Source organism: Haliotis asinina, chromosome 1 (genome assembly GCF_037392515.1).
Source record: "Haliotis asinina isolate JCU_RB_2024 chromosome 1, JCU_Hal_asi_v2, whole genome shotgun sequence".
NCBI classification, from domain to species: Eukaryota; Metazoa; Mollusca; class Gastropoda; order Lepetellida; family Haliotidae; genus Haliotis; species Haliotis asinina.
The window spans coordinates 26,248,781-26,272,862 of NC_090280.1; the positions used below are offsets into that span (position 1 = coordinate 26,248,781).

Below are 24,082 nucleotides of genomic sequence, written 5' to 3' on the forward strand. Positions count from 1 at the left end.
TCCAGCACCAGTATTCAGCTCATCTGTTCAAAGACACTTTGTTGTTCCCATGATCACCGGATGTCAAACTCTAACGCCAAATCGTATTACCAATCTGGGGAGTAGACAACTTTTGCAGCCACTAGCCGCACCGTGTTCGTATGGCTTTCCTATCGTTACGAGTTACCCATTCACGGCTGGGTAGACTTGGACACATAGAGTACTTTGTCCACGTTTCACTGCCGGTTTTTGTACCGCAGCTAGATGCGTGTATTCATGTGGCGGCCATATGGTCATCTACCTTCGATTTGTGCGTTCGCTCAAGTGCACAGGGATGTGCACTGTACACGAGGGGTTGTGACAACACTGAAAGAGTCTGCACACAAAGTTGACCCCAAGGGTTTTTACACCTGGTCACAGGTGGGCTCGATAACGGCACCTGAATATCAATCGCTTGACAATGGTATTTACGACAGAAGAAAGGGGTGGCAGGGGTATAATCTCCATATTGTTAACAAACGTGTATTTTAATTACGGCCTAGTGGATGGTAAAACATACACCTGTTGGCAAGGGAATACTTGACGAAGGGATGCACTTGAGAACAAAGGCAGGTGCAAACACAGCTCACTAACTTCATTTCTTATTTATCTGGTTTATGGATGGACACCTTTACTAACTGACTGCAGCTTGACAAAACAGTATACTGTATGCACAACGACATGCACTTGCATGGATTTCCTTCTTTAGGAATAATTTGCGAAAAATATTTTTTTTAAATGTGTTATTAAATATATACACTGCAATAATATCATGAACTAATAGCGCCATTTAGCTTAAATTTAAAACAACCACTGCAAGATTCAAGATATTTAATCAAAGAATCAAGCTTTTAATAATTCACATTTCATTTACTTTGGAATGCAAAATAAAACTACTCATATTATGAAAGTTAACTCAACAAGTGCTTGCTAAATGGATGAAACATTTGGAAAATGATATGAAATATCCGTAGAATCCCTCACAATCAAGCCTTGATATTGCTTTGCTCAATCTATCCTTTTTAGGTGAAGAACAGCCCCATGCCTCTGGTAAGTGTGATAGGTTATATATGATGTATATTATTACAGCTTTATGTTAATGCACAAGGAGATTCAGAATATGTTTGGGTGAAACTATCATTTCAATAATAAGGTATTGGTCACAACGAATAAAGTCTTGAACGCCAATGTTTTACGCACATATTATGGCTCAACTGGATGATATCTGAAATTGTTTAGGGGCTAAACATAGGTTTATGGTAATGGTAAATTGAATTTGAAACAGATACACATAGATAAGCTGTGACAACTGGTATATGCTACTTTTATGTTTGTGTATAATCTGGCAGATTCTCCGGCACATGTTCACCCTGCTGCCGTTGCTGTCCCTCTTGGCCTTGGTGTCATCTTTATCGTCATTGTTGGTGTGGTTATCAAGAGGAAAGACTTTCCATCGGCTGGAAACCATGGTGTGTTAAGAGCTAAACACTTAACAGGTTTACTTAGCCCGTGGTATCATTCGAACAACCGTTATCTGGCCATGATGTTAGTGTCGCCTTAGTTACATTACCCGTGGTTGAAATATCTCCAGTTGACTAATGTATATATATCTTGTATCAGACTAATGCAGGCATATGATATCTGATAAACATTCTAAAGTATTCTAAAATATTTACTGGTGTGTGAGTCAGCCAGTCAGTCAGTCAGTCAGTCGGTTAGTGAGTGAGTGAGTCAGTATTACAGCCATATCGAGACTTTATCATATCTTAAGACATGAGCAATAAATTTAAGTCGCAAAACAAACTGTTAACGATGGACAAAAAGCACCTTTCTTTCAGCCGTTGGCGAATATACGCAACGTTCAACGTTTGCCAAAGAGCACGAGAAGATATATATTCTGCGATTGAAAAAACTGTTGTATGAAAAATATTTTGAATGAAAATGGATACTAACATACCCCTCAGTTTTAAAACGTTTAAATGATACATTGTTTGCTCTTCATTATTCACAGTGGAATCAAGGAGTGAACCACCGGAACTAGAGAAACTGGACGTTGAAATAGAGTCACCAGGTAGGTTCTCGTTTCGTTCGGAAGGTCTTCGCCTAAGGTAGTTTTTAATGGCTTGTGCTCAGTACAACTATCGCGACGATTGATTTCCCTTTGACAGTACTCTTGACAATGTTACACGGCTAATAGAATCATCTGATATTCTATGTAGGGGTAAAACATTACATTACTAAAGTCCTACTGATCAGTAGTGTTGAAGTACTTACGGGTCTTCGTGTGTTTCAGTTTTAAGAACGTTGGAAAATACAAGTGTGAAAGGTGCGAACATTTTGTTAAAGCATGATTCGAGCATAATTCATGCTAATGATAAATTCTGGTGCTAAGGAAAATCGGGTGTTTTTCTTTTTTTTTTCAAGATTGGTGCAAAGTGTAATATCTTGCATTATTTTTTCTGTACTGGTTGCAGTGGCAAATGCAGTTGAGAATGGAATGGGATCACAAATCCTGATAAAGGATATAGAGGCTTAACCAGGTAGTCCCCCGCTGTGATATTAAAATATTGCTAAAAGCCTCACTCTCTCACTCACTTCCCCCCACGCAGTTGATACTGTCATGATACCATATGCTGCATAATCTTCCCGTTAACTTACAGACTTACAGCAGTGAACGGGTGGGCCACATTCGGACAAGTTAGAGCCAACTGCACGTGTTTATGACTGGTGCTAACGTGGATAGCAACACCTGTTTCGACAGATCATACACACTGATCTTTATCTGGCAATTTCATATCCTTGGTCTTTCAATCACACTCCCAAAGATGTGATACAAGATGTTCACTAAAACCTATTGCACCAGTGGCACCTTACCAGAACTTTAATGTAGATACACACACCCTCTCCTCCCCCCATCTTCACCCAACAACCTTTGATGCAGATGTTCTCAAGTTGAAATGATTATAACATATTTTGATATGTATGAGCTTCTAAGAGTTTCATTTTAAGATCTCTAATGTTTGGTTGAGCGAGAATGGATTCCGTCAAACTGAATCTGATGGTAGTCGGTCGCTCATGGTGTTGCTGTCAGCTTTGATTGTAGAGGTTTTGTCTTCTTTGCTGTTGATATCTGTCGGCGAGACGGTAGATTTAACCAGTTGACACATCAGTTACAATCAGACTGATCACAATATTTCTGAGTGCGAGGTGCTGCCATTGACCTGCCCGAATGTCATGTAACATCAGGTCATAATATGAAATTTCACATACATTTCCGAACAGCTGATTGGCTGTAAATTATTTACTCAGCACTTACGGTGAAGGTCCTTCGGTAACCCATGCTTGTCGTAAAACTGAACTCACTCACTGACACACTGACTATTTTCAGGAATACCAATAATAGACTTCCGCTTCTGTTTTGCAAAACCAACACGATCTGAGTTTGCATTAATGATGGTTAAAACTAGACAAATCTTGCGTAACAAACATATTCGTACATTTGTATTTGGCTGCACCAGGGAAACCTGTAATTTCTTATTAACTCAATAATATTGTCTTCATTTGGACTATAATATTTGTGTGTTTCTTACATGATAATCTATAGGTATGGGATCCCCAATTTTCAACCTAAGACTTTAATCGCCATGTTGATTGCTTATATTGAAACCTCTATCAAACATGTATAAGAACTGGCTTGGTCTAATGGCCATAATTCAAACATGATGTATGAGAAGACATCAATCAATAATTATTATGAAATTATTACAATTTACATTGTGGCTTTTTCGTATTGACGCAAGTAGTGGACAACGTCTCTCTGGCGTCGTTTTCAAGATGGCGGCACTTCCGGTCACGTGACCCGCATGGTGACGTCATGCGATTGTTCTCGGATGACGTCATGAGTTGGTGTGTACGGGGGTGTGACGTCATGCGATTGTTCTGTGATGACGTCATGAGTTGGTGTGTACGAGGTGTGACGTGGTCGTTAGCAACGGGGGTGTTGCTAAGCAACGGTGGTTTTTTGTGCGCGATCTCGCGGGATCTCGCGTGATCTCGCGAGAAGGAAGCGTGTTTCAAGATGGCGGCAGACGGACGGCACGGGACGGGACGAGGGAAGGGAAGGGAAGGGAAGGGAAGTGGGGAGAGGGGGAGGAGGGAAGAGTGAGTGGAACGACGGCGATGGGATGGGATGGGGATGCATCGTGTTTCAAGCAGTCTTTAGGGAGCAGGTGGGTGGCCCTGAAAAGGGCCGTGAGGTGTGGATGCTTCACAGTCAGCATCGGCAGATGAGTTTGAGACCTCGGAAAACATATTTGCCGGGACAAATATCATCGTGGAGGGATTGCGTTCCTTTGGGGACACCCCCACCACAATAGAGGCAGATGTAAAACTTGGCTGTGGGGACGACATCGAATCGATCGGATGGACGGGCTTTCAGACAGGTAGGGCACATGATGAATCGCCATTGGTCTGCTAATTCTTGTAATGGCACCATTTCCGTGTTGGCTGTTTTCTTGGCTGTAGTGCCTGTTCTCGCGGTGGTTGGTGGTGGTCGCGCTGTCGTGCCAGCTCCCGTCGTTCCGTCGTCGTCGTCGTCGCCGCCGTCTTCAATCTTGATGGTCGGTTCTAGTGGTAGTGAGGGTGTGGTGGTGGTGGTGGTAGGAATGAGGGGCGTTGTCCCTTCTTTTTCTTCTTCTTCTTCCTTCTTCGGGCTGCACCGGAGACACTGTTTTCGTCCACAGTTTCTTCGGTAAGGGGTTGGTCGATCCATTTTCACTTTACGTGTATCCATATCTTCGTCACACACGGAGTCGGCGATATGTGAGGGTGACTAGTCATGGCCACGTTTATATAGCCTCGACGACGTCACAGCCGTGACGTCGTGCTTGCGCGTGAGATCGTGACGTCATCATGGCGCGTGAGGTCATGACGTCATGGTCGTGAGGTTTTGTCTTGTGATTGGCTGAGTTCTGTTATATAAGATGAGGAGGAAGACGACAGCGGACAACCATGGAAGAAAACTGGGACCTAGAACTGATCTCCGTGGAGACAACACCTCCACCCCCACCATCGCCAGTGCCCATCCCTCCACCGCCACCGGCTTTTCCATCATGGCGACACTTGCCGCCATGGCAGTGTCACCAATGCCTGGGAGGGTTGCCCGTGTATTGCAAGGGCACGAATGACTACAGCGGGACTTTCAATGCGTGTTTTGCGCCACGGTGTTGAAAGATACCTGTCATCGTCGCTTGACTCACGGGGTCAAGTGCCCCGTGAAAACCAAGATAACCATTCACCCGTGTCAGTGCATGATGCCGCCCCTGTGGTCGTTGTGATCACCACAACGGAAAAAACGGCCCTTTTCAGGGCCATCCAACTTTCTCTAAAGAATGCTTTCATGCTATGACAATCATAACAAGGCATGTGTGTTGTTTTTTTTCAACGTTTTATTTCCCCCGCTAACAAGAACCATGGTGACAAAAGAGTCAGGATTAGGGGCGTCCCTGATCTTTTGTTTACAAACGGTCGGAACTCGAACATGAAGAGAACATCATAACATCAGAACCATAAGAACAACATGTTTGACAGGGCTGTGGATCCTGGACGTCGTCGTTGTTGTTGTTGTTGTTGTTGTTGTCTGGCAAGCGTGTGAGTTGAAACCAGCGTTTCACACGTTCTTCATTGACGAGGGTGTTGAAGGGATCAAACTGTTCCATCACGTCGTCGAAAGTCCATCCGCGGGCACGATGAGCCAGGACAAACAAACAGTACATTCCACAAGAGCTACTGAACCAGGGTTGAACTGAATTCACATTCCACCGCTGTGCGAGCCATCCTGTGTAGGCCATGACATGTCGAACGTCTGGATGCATTTGGTAGGGATCACTTATAGAATACCTTGGTCCATAGTAGTTGGTAGGGACGCCATAACTGTCAAAGTACTCAAAGACACCCGGTGCTGGACGATACACGCACACCCAGTGTTGTCCCGGGAGATGACTGGGGTCCGTGTTGACGATGTAAGCTTTAGGATAAGGTCCGTGTCGTTCACTTAGCACGGTGATGGCAAAGTGATCTCGGGCAAAGGTCCCTTGGTAAAGGGGTCGCAGCAGGGGGTCCTGTTGGACTGTTGGACGTAGGCGTTCAAGTCCTTGGTCGTCAGTCCATCCATCCTTAGACCATCAGAGCGTTGCGGAACCGATCAATTTCCAACACGCTTTCGTATTCCTCGTAGCAGACGAGGGTGACCGGACGCGGTAAGGGTTCTGCAAACTGGAGTTCGAGTCCCAACTTGCCCGTGTGTCGTGGGTAGTTATGACCTTCGTCTGCTCCCAGGTCGGCCGTCAAATCCACCACCCACAGTGTGAATCCGTTCCTGAACTCGTCTAGGGTGAGGTTGCAGGGATGTTCTTGCCACAGGTGTCCCGTGTTGCGAAACAGGTTCATGTACAACTGTTTGAGCGATCCACTGTTGTTCTGAAAGTCACTTTTGATTTCTGTGCCATGCACTTCCTGGCCATTGAGTTTCAGTTTGAGACTGGTCACGTTGTTGTGTTTGAAATGGAAGGGGTTCTTTTCCTTGCTACCGGCAAAAGCATCGTTGTCCACCAGTCCCAACACCACGCGTTTGGGCAGTTGTCCTCCCACCAGTTGATCTTTGTGGAAATCGCGCCCTCCTCCTGGAATGTCGTGAGCCGTGACTTGGACTCGGGTCAAAGGATATTTGGCCGTGACTCCTGGTGACATGTGTTTCACGTGCTGTTCCCGTATGGCAGGATCGATGTTGACTTGGTGTACGTAAAACTCGGCTTTGGTCAGTTCAAATCGACATTCCACATCTCCAGCACTCATCAAGTAGAAATCACTCGGGCTCTGAATCAGTTCTAGTTTCATGGGGACGCCATCCACAGGAGATGAGGGTGTGGTGGTTTGGAGAAACAGGTCACAGTGGAGACGCCCTGTCAGTTCCACCTCACGGGTGGGTAAAATGACCCGCCGTCGTGCGACGAGTCCTGCATTGACATTCTGAGCGACGGCATTGAAGTCATCCATTTTTCCAGCTTCATCGGTGTACCATCCTGCGCACTGGAGATGCGTCCCTTTGGCTGCCTTCCCATAACTCAGTAACGTTTCCAAATAGGCTCGGTAGGGATAGGTTCCCATGGAGGGGTCGATTTCCAACTGGTTGTGTCCCACTTGCACACGCACTTCTCGAAAGAGGGAATGCATCATGTTGTTCACCGTGGACATGACGAGTCGGTCATCCCCATCATGAGTGGCATCTGTGCCATCGGTATTCTTGATTTTGAGGCAGATGCGAAGGTAACACTGATTCAAATCGATGTACGCATTCACAGGGTTGGCAATGTTAAACTGGAGGGGACCCGCCACCGAAGGGGGTGCCAGAGGACTGTATCGAATCCACTGACCCTCTTGAACTGACGTCACCACAGGAGGAACCGAAAAGAGATCCAACTGTGACTTGCTACATTCACAAGCATCCCGGCGCATCATCTTGACAGGTTCGTGTCTGGTGTTGAACTGACCCTTGTTCATGGGAATGATCCTTTTATGTCAAGTCCAATGTCACAAAGTTCCATGACGACTCAAAACAAAGCTTGGCGTTTTTGTTGTTGTTTCTTCTTCTTCTTCTTTATGGGACCAGACGGCGGATTTCGTTTTCTTTTGTGTGCCGGTGATGACTGTGACTGCAAGGTGGTCAGTAAGGCCATGATGTTTCAAACTGTCCCATACACTACGGCGTCCAGAACGAATATCTTGCACTAAGCCTGGCAGCATCTTCACACCGGTTTTGAGAGCTGATTTTCCCACCGTCTTCAGCATGGAGAGGGCTGAACGGCCCAAGCTTCCCAAGATGCTTCCGAGACCTCTCCCGCGTTGATGAATGCGACCTCGGTACGCGGCTAAACCTCGTCCTTGCTGTTGTAGGCCACCCAAGCCGGTGCTGCACCGGTGTCGGATACACTGATGTCCTATGATGTTAGTACGTGCCCAGACGACGGGGACGGAAATGGAGTGTCACGATGGTCTTCCCACTCTGGAATGGCACGGGTCGTCCTATGTCATCCATTAAATAGATTTGAATGGCATCCGTGGTTCCCTGACGCAATCCCATGTAGCGTACATGCTGGGGAGTTTTCATCACGACGCTGTCTTCCATCATTCGACGAGATACGGGAACATACATCAGTAAGGGAGCCATGGTATCCCCATCAATTTGATCTTCTACCACATCCGAGTAGACGTACACCGTATCAAAGCCAGCCAGATGGTCGGCTTCCTGTTCCCCCACCACAAGAGGACGGTCAAACACACTCACTTGGACAGGGTAAGTGGAGACTTGACTTATTTCCTCTGCTTCGTCGACCACGGGGAGTTGCATGAATCCGAGCATGCGTACCAAGGAAACAGGCAACACCAGTTGAGTGGTGTAGGCAGACCTGATGGCATCGTGGTCTGGTTGGGTGGCTGTTTTGCAGGAAGAACCCGAGATGGCCCTGCACATGTCTTTCGGTGTGGGAGCATAAAAGTTGACGTGCGTTGGGCCGCGCATTTCAAATCGGAGTTCTTCTTTGGGGTAGTTCACGGTGACGGTGTAACGACCTCTGGCATCCGGCTGGTACACATTAGCTGTATGCTTTTCCAACAATCGTGCACAGGCACGCTGAAGCAGGATGTTCAGTCTCTGGACCAGTTCTCGAGCTGAATACATGCCTTCGGGAATGATCACCTTTTCGCTGACGGATGATGCCTGGGTTCTCTTCGATCACGGTTGCATCCGGTGCTCCTGAACTGTAAATCCTGGTCAAGCGTTCCAGGTTCACGCGAAGCACAAATGACACGTATGACACGTTGTACCACGTCATGGGAAAATGAAGTTCACTGACGCCCACTTCCCACTCTTGACGATTCACTTGAATGGGAAAGGGGAGTTTGACTTCGTAATGGTTCACCTTGTTGTCGGGATGAACATCCATGGACGCATCGCTGGGTAAGGTGACGTAAAAGTCCCGCTTGGAGGAAAACAAGGACATGGTCATCCTTTCTTTTTGCTCTTAGGGAACCAGACTGGACACGGAGGGAGTCGAAGATGCGGTAGCGGCAGCAGGAGCAGAAGAAGAAGAAGAAGTCAACGATGACGGCGACGATGATACCAACGTGGGTTGTGGGAGCAAGTATCCAAACGAACTGGCCAACAACGCTGTCCACAACTGTTTCTCACCGTGGTCCAATGCCAACTGAACCATGCTCATGACGACCACGCCATATATCAGCAACACTTGGGAGAAAAACACCACTTCACTGCGTGGCAAGTCCATGCCAAAACAACACCAACGTGAGGAGGAGGAGGAAGCCTTGTTGTTGTTGTTCTCCTTGCACCTGAGCCTGGGTTCGCTCTGCATGATCGGGCAGGGAGTATGACCCAAATGACGGTGACAGAGGGATGCCACCCTTATTTAAAAGACCAAATGAGCCGCAGGGATCCATGAATCGAAGCTGGCCGGGTAACCTGACCACCTCACTAACACTTCGTCCTTCTTTTGACGCCATCGACGTTTCAAGACCTGATCCACTTTGTACACGTCATCCGTTTTCTGAATGGGTTGTAGTTCCTCGGGGTAAAAGGTGCCTTGGAGCACTTCTCCATGATCATCTTTCACTCGGTAGACAGGAGGCACACGCCCTTTCACGACGCGATCCACGGTGAACAATTCGCTGGTCCAGTTGGGAAGATACCCTTTGTCAAAGGTCCCCTTGGTCTTGTTCAAGCGAACACGGGTCCCAGGTAACAAGAGAGAACGCTGGTGTTGACGGTGCTTTTGCTGACGTTGCTTCTGCCGTTCCTTCTGGCGCTTCATGTGATCCAACACCCGAATTTCGTCGTAAGGGTTGTGGGGATGCACATCCACGTGTCGCTGTCCGATCGTGCTATGAATGCGATGATTGTAGGCATGCATCAGCTGGGGTAAAGCCTTGAGGTAGTGACGTGTTCCATGTTGGGTGAAATAACGCCACATGCTTTTTTTCAACGTTCTTTGAAAACGTTCCACCACCGAGGCTTTGGTTTCTGGGTTTTGGCTGGTGTAGAAATGAATGTCCTGTTTCTTGAGGAAGACTTGGAAAGGTTTATTGACAAATTCGGTCCCTTTGTCCGTCTGCAACATGGAGGGCACACGTCCTTCAGCTTGTTTCAGGATTCATTGAAAGGCTTCGATCAACATGGTGCCGGTCTTGGACTTCATGGGTTGCACCCAAGCCATTTTGGAGAAGACATCGATGACACACAGCAGATACCGGTAACCTTGGTTCTCTTTCTGATAGGCGAGGAGGTCGCTCAAATCGGCTTGCCACAATTCGTCCACACCGCTCACACGGTAATGATCCCTGGAAAAGGATCGTCGGGCAGGTTTGTGCAAGGTGTACATGTCCTGGGTTTTCAACCATTGTCGAACCTGATGTTGCGTGAGTTGGGGTTTCCCCTTCTGTCGTTTTCCCTTCTGGGATTTCCCCTTCTGGGATCCCACGGCTTGCTGTTTGACTGCTGCTTGCCACAAACCACGCCACCCTCCATAGTCTGCCGGATGTTTGGGATCGTAATAAGTATGGTGAAGCCATCGTGCCCAGGCAGGCGACAAAGAGGAGGAGGAGGAGGACTTGCTGCTGTTGTTGTTGTTTCTCTTGGGACGTCTCATGCTAACACTGTTGTAGATGTCACCCTCTGCTCTCTTTTATGATTAAAAGTCAATCCATTGACGCACTCGGTTCAGAGGGGAAGAGGGAGTCTCTGTCTTCTTCTTCGTCTTCTTGACGCCAGCAAGATTCGATTGAGGTGGTGTTAAAAACAAGGCTTCTCCTCCTGGACGTTTGACAGGGGTGTCAGGTGGTGTTGCCTGTCGTGTGCCAGGTTGCTGGGTGGTGGATGCTGATCCTTTTGTTTTCATCATCCAGGACCAACGGAGAGGGTTGCCAATCAGTTCATGAGGGACGTTGCTGGAAGCGAGATACTGAGCCAGAACGTTCCAACCCCGTGGAGGATCTGCTTTGGTACGTTGTCGCACCAGATCATTGATGAGATCCACCATGTGAGTCCCAGGCATGGGTTCCCCTTCCACCACGAATTGACCGTTTTCATTCCAACCCAAGTCAGGATGAGCTTGTATCCGTGCCATCAACTGTTTGGCCTTGGCTTGCAGCGTTTTAGGAATCGTTTGCACCACGTCATTCAGAATGAAGTCAGAAGAGGAGGAGGAGGAGGAGTGTTCTGAAACAAAAAGAATCAAAGAACAACATGAGTCAGTGACTCTGTAACCGGCTTCGCGCTCTCCATGCTTAGGATGACAGCTCTCTTAGTCTTGAGACTTGTAGACCTAAGACTTCTAGGCGACCTCTACACAGGCCAGAGTGTGACTCATTAAGTAAAACCGTACTTACGGGGAGCAGCTAGGAGAGGGGGAGTCCCTCCTTTCCCGAGGGGTGTTGTTCCTTCCTCCCTGGTGTTGGCAGGGATTCCGTTCCATGGTTGCGTGTGGCTGGTGCGTCGTGCTGTTGTTGTTGTTGCTGCTGCAGCTGCTGCTGCTTTGTCTTGAAACGCCAACATCTGTTGCAACAAGGTGTTATACTGCTGCTCTCTGTCCTTGAAGGGTATCGTGTCATCACGAACGAGGGTATCTATATCGTGAAGCGTGTGTAACCGTTTCTGTTCCAACAGGTTGGACTTGAGCAAATGACGTCGTTTTTCGTCTTGCAGACTTTGCCATACCTCTTCGGGGACCATCACCATTTTCCGTGCATGCTTCATCATGGTACAGAGACAACTAACCCCAATCCGAGAGGATCCCTGTATTTATGATCATCGCCCCAACAGACCAGACACCAAAGGACCCACCACCAAGGCCAAGGCAGACAAGAGACCCAATCCCCTGCCTTTCTGTTGTAACAGTTTGCGTTTCTTGGCCACAGACACTTTCTTTTTCATCAACGTATGCATGAGGGGTCCATGCTTTTGTAAACGATGGCGTTGCTGTGCTGTCATGGGAATGTTACCTCCATACAAATTCACCACACATTCGCAGATGGCTTGAATCAGTTCAGACGGAGCATGTTTCAAAATAGCCTGTCGCATGGCTGGTGTTGCTGTAGGACTACACACATGACAGAGCGCTTCTTTGTGACGTTTCAAACGGGCAGACATGATGTTCCTGCTGCTACTGCTGCTACCATGGAACTGATGAGGATAAGGATGGGATACCTCTATTTATTTAGGGTAGCGTTGGTGGAGGAAGTGGGAGTAATGCCGTTGTCTTCTTGTTGTTCTTCTTCTTCTGGCTTCGTAACACCATGCGGGTCAAGGCTGCCCCTGGGTCTGTTTTCTGGTTGTTGCCCTTCTTGGTCTGTTTTCTGGAGTGACGACGCCCCTGAGGTTTCCTTTGAGGCTGCCTTTGAGGCTGCCTTTGAGGCTGCCTTTGAGGCTGCCTTTGAGGTGGCCTTTGAGGCTGCCTTTGAGGTTTCCCTTGAGGTTTCCTTTGGCGACGAGTTGGGTGTTGTCGCTTCTGTTGTTCCTCCTGCAGGTAGGACTGCCAGTTCAACAAGATGCGTGTCAACACACCTGCCAACGTCCCACTGCCACTGCGTTTCATCAGGTAACTCAGACGTTCATCCACAGGCAAACGTGGATTAGTAATCTTGGTTAACACGTCTTGGTGTCTCAACAGCCAGGTCTTGTGTTGCGTCTTCAAAGGAACACGTCCTGCTCGCATATTTCTCACGGCGATGGAAAACCATTGCAACAGCCGATGACGTCCTTTGATAGCCACACTCTCTGCCAAAGGCAAGCGTTTCACAAGGCGGATGGGTTTGACTCTTCTGCGTGTCGCCGGTTTGGAGCGTGTCGGTTTGGTGGAGCTAGGAGCATGAGGTCGTTGAATCATGGCCGGAGACGTCAAGGGTTGAAAGGGTTGAATCATGGTAGGAGACGACGACGACGAGAACAAAGGGGTGGCATCAAAAGAAGAAGAAGGAGGCGACAAGGTGACGGCAGGTGAAGCACGATGCGTATAGACAGGGACAAACGTGTTTGCTGCTGCCGCCATGGTGGGAGTGGCGGGGTACAACTCTTTTAAGGAAGGTCTTCTGGGTTTGGCAGAGGAGAAGGAGGAGGAGGAAGCAGGAGGAAGAGGTGTCCTGAGACTTTCGTACAACCGTTGTACATCCGAGCGATGACGTTCGGTGGGATCACGTCCCAAGGTGGTGGGGAGGGTTTTATGAGCGGGTTTAAACAAGCCTGTGGCAACAACAGCACGTTTGCGGGGCTGGGTCTGTTTTCGTCTGTTTCCCATGGCAGGTCAGACTCAACTGATGGGTCAGGTCGACAGTCAGCGCTATTTATCACTTGGGAACGTAAAGGGTGGTGGGGTTGCGAAAGAGATGGGTACGCACACGATGCTCTTTGGCCGTGGTGGGTTTCAAGTCCAGAAACAGATAGGAATAAGGAGCCAAGGTGGCATCCTCGTAGGCTTCTCGAAGGAAAGCCGTCTGTCCTGGAAAGATTTGTCGAGCCAAGTGATCCATTTGAGAGGCGTCCCTCGGGTTTTTAAACAGCACCAGATAGTGAGCATTTAAACTAATGGTGCGATGATGAGGCGTCGAGGCAAAGAGGTACAACACGGACGTGTTGCGATGATGACTTTTCTTGGTAAACCATCGCAACACGTCTGCCTCTTCCTCTTTGCTATGATCGCCCTGCAAATCGTCAATGATCAACCAGTGGGGTGAGGGCAAACCACCCCCACCCCCAGCCCCAACAGACCCTGCTGCAGGTAACTGCGCATTGGCTTCGCTCATGGTTTGCACAAAGGTCAGGGGAAGGTTTAACTTTGATGTCAACACTTCCAAATCTTCGTGCATGGGTTGCCATTCACTGTACACCCAAACGATCCCCTGAGGGGGTAGATCGAGAATCCCTGGTTGAAACACGTGTTCCAGCAACGTTTTGACGAACGACGTTTTACCCGACCCTGTAGGGCCTGCAATCAACATGGTAAAAGGATGACGTAACGTGAGTGGGGTGACCATGGCATCCACCAGGTCGTCGCCCCTTAACAGTGTCCCTGACTGTGTCCCTGACATGGTCCCTGACATGGTCCCTGACAGTGTCCCTGACATACGTCTTATCGCTCTGCAGGTGACACCAGAAATGACCTCAAGGATCGATGAACCTTGAAGATATATACAACACATTCAAACAATTCACGTTGAATTTTATTGGAACAACACCAACAACGTGTGAACCACAACAACAACAACAACAACAGATCACCACCAGTTCAAATGGTCGTGGGGATTACAAGTTGAACAACGTAGAAAGTCCATTTGTCCAGGATGAAAATGATTTTCATCGTTAAACATGGGAATGTCTGGATAGTCCTCGGGAGGCATCATCTCGGATGCAGTCATCTCGGATGAAGTCGTCTCTGGAGCCATCACGGATGTCATCATGGGATCTGCCGTCATCAGGCCTGAATGAGCAGACGTGTCGGCGGAAGTCTCCCCTGACACTGTTGTTGTTGTTGTCTGCTTTGCATCAGTCATGGGGACAGTCGACGGTGGCATCTCTGGTGGCAGCATCGGTAGTAGATCATACAAGTCTTGAAGATCAGGAGGTAACTCATTGTGGGGTGTTGCATCGGGGCTAGCAGGAGAGGCTAACTTGTCGGGGCTGACATCAACAGTTTGCTGATCATTGTTCCACAGCACATCAGACGTCATCTGTTTCTTGACACTCTGTGGGTCTGCTGCCTTGGTGGTGGTGGGGGTGGTGGTAGGGGCTTCCTTCTTCTTCGTCTTCTTCGTGGGAGGGGTACCCTTGGGAGGGGTACCTTTGGGAAGGGTACTCTTGAGACAAGTACTCTTGGGAGAGACACTCTTGGGAGAGGGACCCTTGTGAGAGATACTCTTGGACACCTTCTTAGGGGATGTCTTGACGGAAACCTTCTCCTCCAACTTCTGTTTCTTTTGTTTGGGAGGAGCCGTGGCAGGGGTATCCATAGGATTAACCAGGGTCTTCTTGGTGGGTGTTTTCTTCTTCTTCTTCTTGTTGACCACCACCACCTCCTCCTCCTTCTGTGTCTTCCTCGTCATTGTGGTGGCAGGGGTTGTCCCTGGTGGTGGTGGTATCACCACCCATTTAGGAGGGACGGCCTTGGGTGTCTTGACTTTTGTCTCTTTGGAGGATTCCGACTTACGAACGGTATAAGTGACACAGATGAGGTCCTCATGGATGATGAGTACGTCCTTCACATGATAACGTTCATCCTGGAGAAGAGCAAAGTACCTCGAAGGGGATTGAATGTATTCAGCCCTCATGATGTGGTCCATGTTGGAAGAAGGGAGCAGTGGACAATCTCTAGTACCTGTAACATGGAATGGTAAAAAATATTAACATCAACGTTTCGACGGTTGCATTGTGCAAGCATGATGCCCTCAGGCCTACAAATGCTCTGTGCGGTCGCGTACTTTGTTGAGTTAAGTAAGTGAAAACCATACTTACTGTGCTGACGTGGAGATGCTGCCATGCTGACTGAACTGGTACGACTGAAGACGTCTCGATGGATCGAGTTTTTTATAGTGCACAGCAGCTGCACGTGCTATGACGTCGCGCATTGACGTCACGCATGGCATCACGAGCCTGTTGCTTCTGCACCGCCTCTTGCACCGCTTGTCTGATCTGTTCTAAGAAGTGTCTCTCTTCCAGGTACGTGGCGATCACAAACAGCAACGTGAACAACATGATGATGAATGACAGGTCTCACACACAAACTCTTCTTTATATATACACACACATACGATGACATCATGACCTTGGATGGCATCACTCGGTCGTCTCTGTCTCTGTCACTGTGACTGGTTCTGCATCGCTTCTCTGACCTGTTCTAAGAAGTGACTCCGTGACTCCGTCCCTCCATAAGATCAGCCTTCTACGATCATCCCAAACATCCTGCAGAGTCAGTTGTCGTGTGTCACTGCGTGGAGTCTCTCTAGGAGTCTCTGTGGGAGTCTCTCTGGGAGTCTCTGTGGGAGTCTCTACTCCCAACACTCTCATGGCGTCTGTCTCGTCACATTCCTTCAACGCTTTGCAAAAGAGGGTGTAAGCTTGGGGTCCTCGCCGGGGTAAAACATCTAATAAAGCTCTGATCCGATTGTAAGAGGTTTGTGGTACCTCCATGATGTCAGCCTTCATGAAGAGGGTAAGGAGTTTAAACTCCACCAATTTGTCGACCACAGCTTCGATATCTTTGATGGCTACGACGAGACTGAGGCGATTGGTCCTGAGCTTATCACAGTGAACGGACTGCATCCTTTTGTGTTTTTTGGCTTGTGGGTGCCGAAACATAACGAAAACCAAGAGGTGAGTGTGTGTGTGTGCTCTCTCTCTGACGACTAAAGTCGGAATGAGGAGTTGCGTTGAGGAGGTCTTTATGACGCGTGACGTCAGGACACGTGACGTCAAGACACGTGACAACAGGGTTTGACCAATGAGGTGTTAGGAGGGTGTGCGACCATGGACTCCACCAGGTCTGTGCCTAACAAGATCATCATAAAAAAAAAAAAGGGTGACCATGGACTCCACCAGGTCTAACCCTTAAGACAAATGACACGACACATGAATATCCATACATCACATGATGTTTTTTTATGACTCTTGATAAACATACAAACAAACAAACCATCTATACAGTATCATCAGTTTTCTTGTCCATGACATGATCAGCAACAACAGTCACTTTGTTGAGTCCACAGGCATAGTCACTCGCCCTAATAGCCATAAGGTAGTGTTTCGATGGGCATGCCTTCGGAATCGTAAATCACGCGTCGCTTGGTGTACACCATGCGGTACACTTTGCTGGTGTCCTTGGACAGCAAGGTGTTGTTCTGGCGGAGTCCTGTCCGTATGATCCGACGTGGATAGGGGACTGTGATGCTGACTCGATCCCTCTTACAGATGAGGTTCTTCATGCTGTCAAAGTGAACGTATTGACTTGCCCTGTGATTGAGAGTAAATCCTCAGACTTTGCTGACAGCTACTACACTGCAGTTGGGTTGAGGATGCCGTAGCTTGTAGGTGTAGTTCTTGGGCCCTGCCGAGGCAAAGATCTGAATGCTATTGCCCCTTCCCAGCTCGTCGGTGAGTTCTCCCAAGGTGTCTCCCAGTGGAGGGTTGTACTGTAGGGGACGATGAATGTAAATGATACTGTCTGTATCAAAGTACAGGACGCGGCGATCCAAAGGTTTCAGGTAGGAGTAGAGCTTGAGACGGGCTTGGGCTGTGACCCAGGCTGCAATGACCACGTTGTGAGCAGGATGTGGGTCGTGAAATTTTGGGCGAGGTTCATGCGTGACACAGAGGAGGTCTTCGTTGATAATGTCGACATCCTTTACTTGACACCGTTCATCCCGAAGGAGGGCAAAGTACCTTTGTGGAGAACTGATGTACTCTGTCCTGTCGAACCCGATACGTTGACCAAACTTGCCCCAGTGATTGTTTAGGCAGGCTTTCGCGAGGGCACGTAGTCCAGGGTTTTTGCGAATGTGAGCACGATCCAAAGTGACTCCTTCTTTTTGCTGAATCTCCCTGATGTACTCCTCGGGGTCTGTACAACCTTCAGGGTATCCGCTGACCTCTTGTTTCATCTGGAAGAAATTGTTCACATACTTGGCAAACAATCCTCCCTCTTGCGTGTCAGGGTCGTAGGTGGTGAGTCTGTCAAAATGCCAAGCCTCGTAGATGTCAAGGACTTGATAGCCACACTCTTGAACGGCATACTGCAACTCCTTGCTGACGTAGGTGCCCACCCATGCTCGATCTTCGTCACCATGGGGACAGGAGCCAACAAACTCTTCTTCAGCACAAGTGCGACACAGACGAAACAGCAGCTTGCCATGGACGCGGTAAGGAAGCACTGGATGGTAGAGGTCCGTGGGTGGCAAGACCCGACACTGAATGAGTCCATGTAGGTCAAACAAGTCTGACACGGGAGGATGATCCTTGATCTCGGGATGTCCCAAGGGGTACGTGCCATACTTGCAGATGTAAGGGTAGAGAGAACACACGTCCACATATTTGATCTCTTCCTCTTCCTTCGCTTCATAGTAGAGTTTGGTGGCGTTGGTGCGTCCTCCAAAGAAAGCCTCTCTGGGATCCAATGGGTCAGGCAGGTAAGCATGAGGTCCTTGCAGGGTGGTCAGGAACGCTCTCAGATACTCGTTGTCTTTCTGTTCTTTCAAGAAATCACATTCCCACTGGGCCACCACTTGGTCGATGTCAGGATGCTGTCGTAACACACCGAGCCGGTACATGGTGTGATGGAATCATTCCCAAGGGGTTGTGCCTTAGGGTGGCATGGGGTTCACATCGGCCTGTCTTGTAACATCGGGTACAGCCATGCCAGAAACAACCCAGGTATTCGTACACGGTACGTGTGTTGGCATCATAACTGTTGGCATCGTGTAGCGGCTACCATCACCACCATCAAAGCCAGCTTCCCCACCATTACGAGCATGTTGTATGTGGAGGCCAGGGTGTTGATGCATGATCCAGTTCAACCAGTGCAGACAGTGAAGAGAGTAACGACGCTGTGGACGATAACCTTGAGGAGGTATGATGGCAATGGTACGTGGTTCCAAAAACAGCTTTCTGAAAGTGAGCATGCAAGCCATGGGGAGAGTCACTGCTTCGTAGAAAGGGTCCACGTCATTCTGCTGAATGAAGATGTGACGGAAGGCAGCACAACCTCGACGCAAAATTTCCACATCACTCTGACAGTAGGCCAACAGTTCTTCGTCCAGATCAAAGGCGACCCCTTCAGCCACTCGTGCATCGTACCAGGTCAAGAAAGCTTGACGTTCTGCAGGAAACATACTGTCAGGATCATAAGTGGAGGTGGGAGGATAAGGGCCCACATAGCCTTGGTTATGATCAGTGTTGAAAAAGTGTGGAAAGTATCCTTTCTTGAGTTCCGTCAATCCAAACGTTTTTGGAAACTGTTTGAGAGCCATGGTGAGGAATTTGAGGGAATCCTTGAAGACGAGACGCCCCACGTTCATTTGTAAGATCTGATTCCCTCGTAGCGTGACCTGCGGTGCTTTCACGAGATGGCGGTGGAAGTACTGTTGGAGTAAGTGCCCATCATACCCACGGTAATTGTGAGCCATGACCAACACTTCGTCATCGTCAGTGGCAACGTTTTCTTCTTGTTCTTCATCATCGTCTTCTTCTTGATCCACATCAACTGGGGAGGATGGTTTGGCGCGTTTCGAGGTTGGACAGTTTGATGATGGTGCCTTCTGTTTCTTTACGGTTTTCTTTTCCGCCAGACTGAGCAACCAGTCGCCCATGTCCTTCAAGGTGGTCGCCCCTCGAAACACTTTGACACGGCTAGGTCCTTCTCCTTCTTTACGCCAGGGACACTTTTCGCAAAGTTCGCTCGAGGCCTCGGAAATACATTTGCCACATCCCAGATGCACCACACACAAGTTGGGAACGTGCGTACCTTGATCTTGGGTGCATTCAAAATCGTAAAAGATAAACTGACGCTGTTGCCGTTCTTTGTCTTCATTCCTTTTTTCACCATCATCATTGCATTTGGGTGGTTCGATGGGTGTCATGTAGCACTGATGGTTGGGTTTCAAGGGCTCTTTGCAGATCTTGCAATCACGATTCGTGCCACACTTGTGATTGGCCATCCCCTGGATGTGCCGAACGTTGACTTTGGCATAGCAACGGTGACAGGTGTGGATGGTGGAGCAGGTGCTGGGATGCTTGGCAGAGGCTGCTTGATGGCGCTGAAAACAGGTGGGGTTTCGAAACCATCCTCCACATTGAAGGCAGGAGAGTCCTTCGTTGACCACGTCACCACAGTACCCAGCATGTAGACACCTGTGGCAGCAAAATTCCCGAGTGCAGCGATGATCTTGCAGGTGATCATATCCTTGGTCACAGGTGTCGCAGTAATACGAATAACCTGTAAAAGCAGCCATGGAGGTGATGACATCGTAGTGGTGATGGTGATGATCTTGGTCGGTTGAGACACTTCGCTCTTGTACAGGAGCCGATTCATGACATCCTGAGAATAAATTTTGAGTTGATAATAAGGAGCCAAACGATGACTGAACAAGTCCCATGTGGCATGTCCTGTACACGGTCCTTCGGGGATCTTCAGTTGTCAAAATAAGGCCTTGGCTGCTTTCAGTTCAGCGGGTCTACGATGGTCGCAGTGGTGCTTCCATTGCCGGGTCCATTCCTTCGTCACGGGATCCGGTTGGTGGACATGGTGGCTGGCCACGACGAGGGCGCGAGCAAAACAGAGTGGATCGTTTTCATTCTTGATTTGGACAATGCATTGTTTCTTTTCCAGGAAAACGTTCAAACCAGCAATGTGTTTGAGACGTCCGTGTCCCTCACCAAGACGATCAGGATCATCTACGTGCAGTAAGGAAATGTCCATCGAGTCATCGATGTTCAAGTCACGGTTACTCTGTTGCACGTTTTCCACCTTGGCCATGATGTGTTCCCCCTGGAGGGTCTCCATACGTCGAAACGTGATTCGAATGGGTGTATCCAAGGCAGGATGTTCTAGGGTCAGTCCCACTCGATCCCCATCATGGCCATTCACTTCGTTTCTGAGATCTTGCAAGACGGCATCAAATTGCTCCCTGAGAACGATGGGTAAGTCTTCAGGTTGTTGACGTTGCAGCCATGCTGGGTCAAACCTAAGTTTGTAGCGATGACTGTCAGTACGGAACTTTTTAGTGACTAGTTTGGACGCCGGCTCCAACTGGTAGGGCACAGGATCCTCTTCAAGGTCTTCTGCTTCAAGTTCATCGCTGTTCGTGGTCGTTGACGGCATGATGAGAACTGACAAGACCCACGCGGAGCCGGCTTTATATAGACGGTTTATGACGTCACGCTATGACGTCATCGTAGGCTGAGCAGAGTGAGCCAGTGCTAGCAGTGTTGGTCTTTGTCGGCCAGTGTCAGTCAACCATGAGTTCGTAGAGTGCACCAGGAGTTCGTGGAGTGCGCCAGGAGTTGGTGAAGTGATTTATATGTTTCCGAGGGGCAGGCCCATGACGTCACACATCCCTATGACGTCGCGTCACACGAGGCCAGTGATGCTGATTGGCGGTTCGCATCAGCGTGAAGTCATCGACTCTATATATAAATTCGAGGTGTTCCAGCTTTTCCTCATCAGTTGCTGACTGAAGCTTGAAGCATGCAGACGTCTCCCGCCGTCGCCGCCTCCTCTGTGTCCTTTCGTTGCCGCCTGTGCGAAACAGATGACCACAGTTATCTGCACTGCCCCAAGGTGACCTGTACCGAGTGTGGTGTTCAAGGACATCGCTATTACATATGTCCAAAGAAGACCAACAACGGCAGTGCCAACAAAGATGATAACGACACGTGTTACATCTGTGGTAAAAACGAAGGTCATCGCAGTTACGACTGTCCACATCCATGTCGTCACTGTGGCCATGAAGAGCACAAGAGCATGAACTGTCCTAACATGACCTGGAAACGTTCGGCTCCCACCAACCGGTCGAGTGAACCGCCGAAGAAAGTGAGTAAACAGGAAGACAATCGCCTACTGACTCGTCTCCACGACAAGATCACCCTCGTTCAAGAACGCATGGGCACCATGTACACTCTCATCCAACGCATCTTGGAGTTTGTTGAACCCATGCACGATGACGTCTCCAGCGACAGCAGCAGTGGACCACAGTCATAAACCAACCCCAAATAATACCAACGGCCCTTTTCAGGGCCACCCACCTGCTCCCTAAAGACTGCTTGAAACACGATGCATCCCCATCCCATCCCATCGCCGTCGTTCCACTCACTCTTCCCTCCTCCCCCTCTCCCCCCTTCCCTTCCCTTCCCTTCCCTTCCCTTCCCTTCCCTTCCCTTCCCTCGTCCCGTCCCGTGCCGTCCGTCTGCCGCCATCTTGAAACACGCTTCCTTCTCGCGAGATCACGCGAGATCCCGCGAGATCGCGCACAAAAAACCACCGTTGCTTAGCAACACCCCCGTTGCTAACGACCACGTCACACCTCGTACACACCAACTCATGACGTCATCACAGAACAATCGCATGACGTCACACCCCCGTACACACCAACTCATGACGTCATCCGAGAACAATCGCGTGACGTCACCATGCGGGTCACGTGACCGGAAGTGCCGCCATCTTGAAAACGACGCCAGAGAGACGTTGTCCACTACTGACGCATTTTGCTTACTGTGTGTGCTTGCATTATATACATATGGAAATTAATTAAGCAACACCAAATTCAAAGACACATAAAAACTTAACAAAGTTTAACGAAGTAATTTTGATGATTGATTATTCAATTTTGATGTATTGACATACAGCATGAGCTTTTCATGGGTTGATATGACGCGCGTGAAGCTTGCACAGCGCACGTGCATTGCTTTAACCTCAACTTTCGAAAAATGCACTTTTTCCCTGGGGTGTTTACAAGCGCAGGTTGTCGATTGCATTCGGTTTTTCATTCATTTCAATGTCATGGCACGTAGGAAATTATCAGAGGCCACTCGTTGGCAAATAATCGGCATGAGGAATGCTGGTATGTCTCTAAGACAAATCGGGACTCAAATCGGACGACATCATTCCATAATTTCAAAACTTTTGAAAAAATACCGGGCCACTAATGAAGTTAAAGACCTGCCTAGACCAGGAAGACCCAGGAAGACCACAGTCCGGGAGGACAGAGCTTTACTGAGACTTGTACGGCGCAGGTCCTTCGACTCGAGCTCTCGGTTGAGACAGGAGTGGCTTCCAGGGAGACCCATCTCGAACAGGACTGTTCGGAATCGTCTGAAAGCTGCAGGATACCGGGCAAGGAGGCCAATCAAGCGACCCAGACTGTCTCCAGCCCATAAGGCAGCCCGACTGGCCTGGTGTAATGACCGTTTGCACTGGAACATTGCCTCTTGGAGGAAGGTCCACTTCTCAGATGAGAGACTTGTACGGCGCAGGTCCTTCGACTCGAGCTCTCGGTTGAGACAGGAGTGGCTTCCAGGGAGACCCATCTCGAACAGGACTGTTCGGAATCGTCTGAAAGCTGCAGGATACCGGGCAAGGAGGCCAATCAAGCGACCCAGACTGTCTCCAGCCCATAAGGCAGCCCGACTGGCCTGGTGTAATGACCGTTTGCACTGGAACATTGCCTCTTGGAGGAAGGTCCACTTCTCAGATGAGAGCCGGTTCTTGCTGCACATGGTGGACGGTCGTACTCGGGTCTGGAGGCAGAGGAACACAGCAATGGCTCCACGGAACATCCAGGAGACTGTGGCCTTTGGGGGAGGTTCCGTTATGGTATGGGGGTGCATTTCCATGAACTGCAAGTTGGATATCATTACCATCCGTCTCAACCTTAACGGTGTTCGTTACCAACAGGAGGTTCTTGACAGGGCTGTGGTACCTCATTTTGAGAACCATCCTCTGGCAACGAGACCCATATTTATGGACGACAATGCTAGACCTCACAGGGCGCATGCTGTAAATGATTTTTTGCGGCAAAATGCAATTGACAGAATTCCATGGCCTGCCATGAGCCCTGACCTCAACCCCATTGAACATTTGTGGGACTTTATTGGCCGTCGTGTGAGGCAGAGAGACCCACCAGTCCATAATCTCAACGAATTGACGGCTGCCCTGCATGAGGAGTGGAACAGGATCCCCCAGAATCAGATCCGGAGACTCATCCAAGGAATGAGGAGGCGTCTGGAATCGGTGGTGCGTGCGCAGGGAGGACACACTAGATATTGATGAAAGTCGGTGTGCAGACTCTCAGATGACTGTTCTTTCTTTCCATGTGACATTTGTGTTAATACACCTGACAACAACGTCTGTGGATGAATAGTAAATTGTGTCCATTTTTTCATGAATTTAAGACAGTTTTAAGAATTTGGATTTCGTTGCAATAAAGCAAAGTCTTGATACTTTTTCCCTTTAAGTTGTTTGTC

General features: G+C 48.8%; 4 protein-coding genes across 4 annotated transcripts in view; 1 reads left to right on the top strand and 3 right to left on the bottom strand.

Annotated features, from left to right (window-relative positions):
- LOC137289409 (ATP-binding cassette sub-family C member 2-like) overlaps positions 1 to 24,082 on the top strand; it is a 149,084-nt gene that overhangs the window by 110,569 nt on the left and 14,433 nt on the right. The window contains exons 11-12 of the mRNA XM_067820856.1: positions 1,368 to 1,487; positions 2,030 to 2,089. The gene's annotated coding sequence lies outside the window, so the exon portion shown is untranslated. The remainder of the gene's footprint in view (positions 1 to 1,367; positions 1,488 to 2,029; positions 2,090 to 24,082) is intronic.
- Positions 6,193 to 7,575, bottom strand: LOC137268251 (uncharacterized protein F54H12.2-like). Its single transcript, XM_067802825.1, has one exon. It carries the CDS (start codon positions 7,573 to 7,575, stop codon positions 6,193 to 6,195), a length of 1,383 nt encoding a protein of 460 aa, XP_067658926.1.
- Positions 14,353 to 15,414, bottom strand: LOC137268435 (uncharacterized protein DDB_G0290587-like). The gene has a single exon (XM_067803036.1). The coding sequence runs from the start codon at positions 15,412 to 15,414 to the stop codon at positions 14,353 to 14,355; it is 1,062 nt and encodes a 353-aa protein (XP_067659137.1).
- On the bottom strand, positions 17,101 to 18,393 carry LOC137268535 (uncharacterized). Its single transcript, XM_067803139.1, has one exon. It carries the CDS (start codon positions 18,391 to 18,393, stop codon positions 17,101 to 17,103), a length of 1,293 nt encoding a protein of 430 aa, XP_067659240.1.

Excerpts from the sequence above, each read along its gene's own strand:
- LOC137268435 (XM_067803036.1), bottom strand. The coding sequence starts at position 15,414 with ATGGACCACATCATGAGGGCTGAATACATTCAATCCCCTTCGAGGTAC.
- LOC137268251 (XM_067802825.1), bottom strand. The coding sequence starts at position 7,575 with ATGAACAAGGGTCAGTTCAACACCAGACACGAACCTGTCAAGATGATG.
- LOC137268535 (XM_067803139.1), bottom strand. The coding sequence starts at position 18,393 with ATGTACCGGCTCGGTGTGTTACGACAGCATCCTGACATCGACCAAGTG.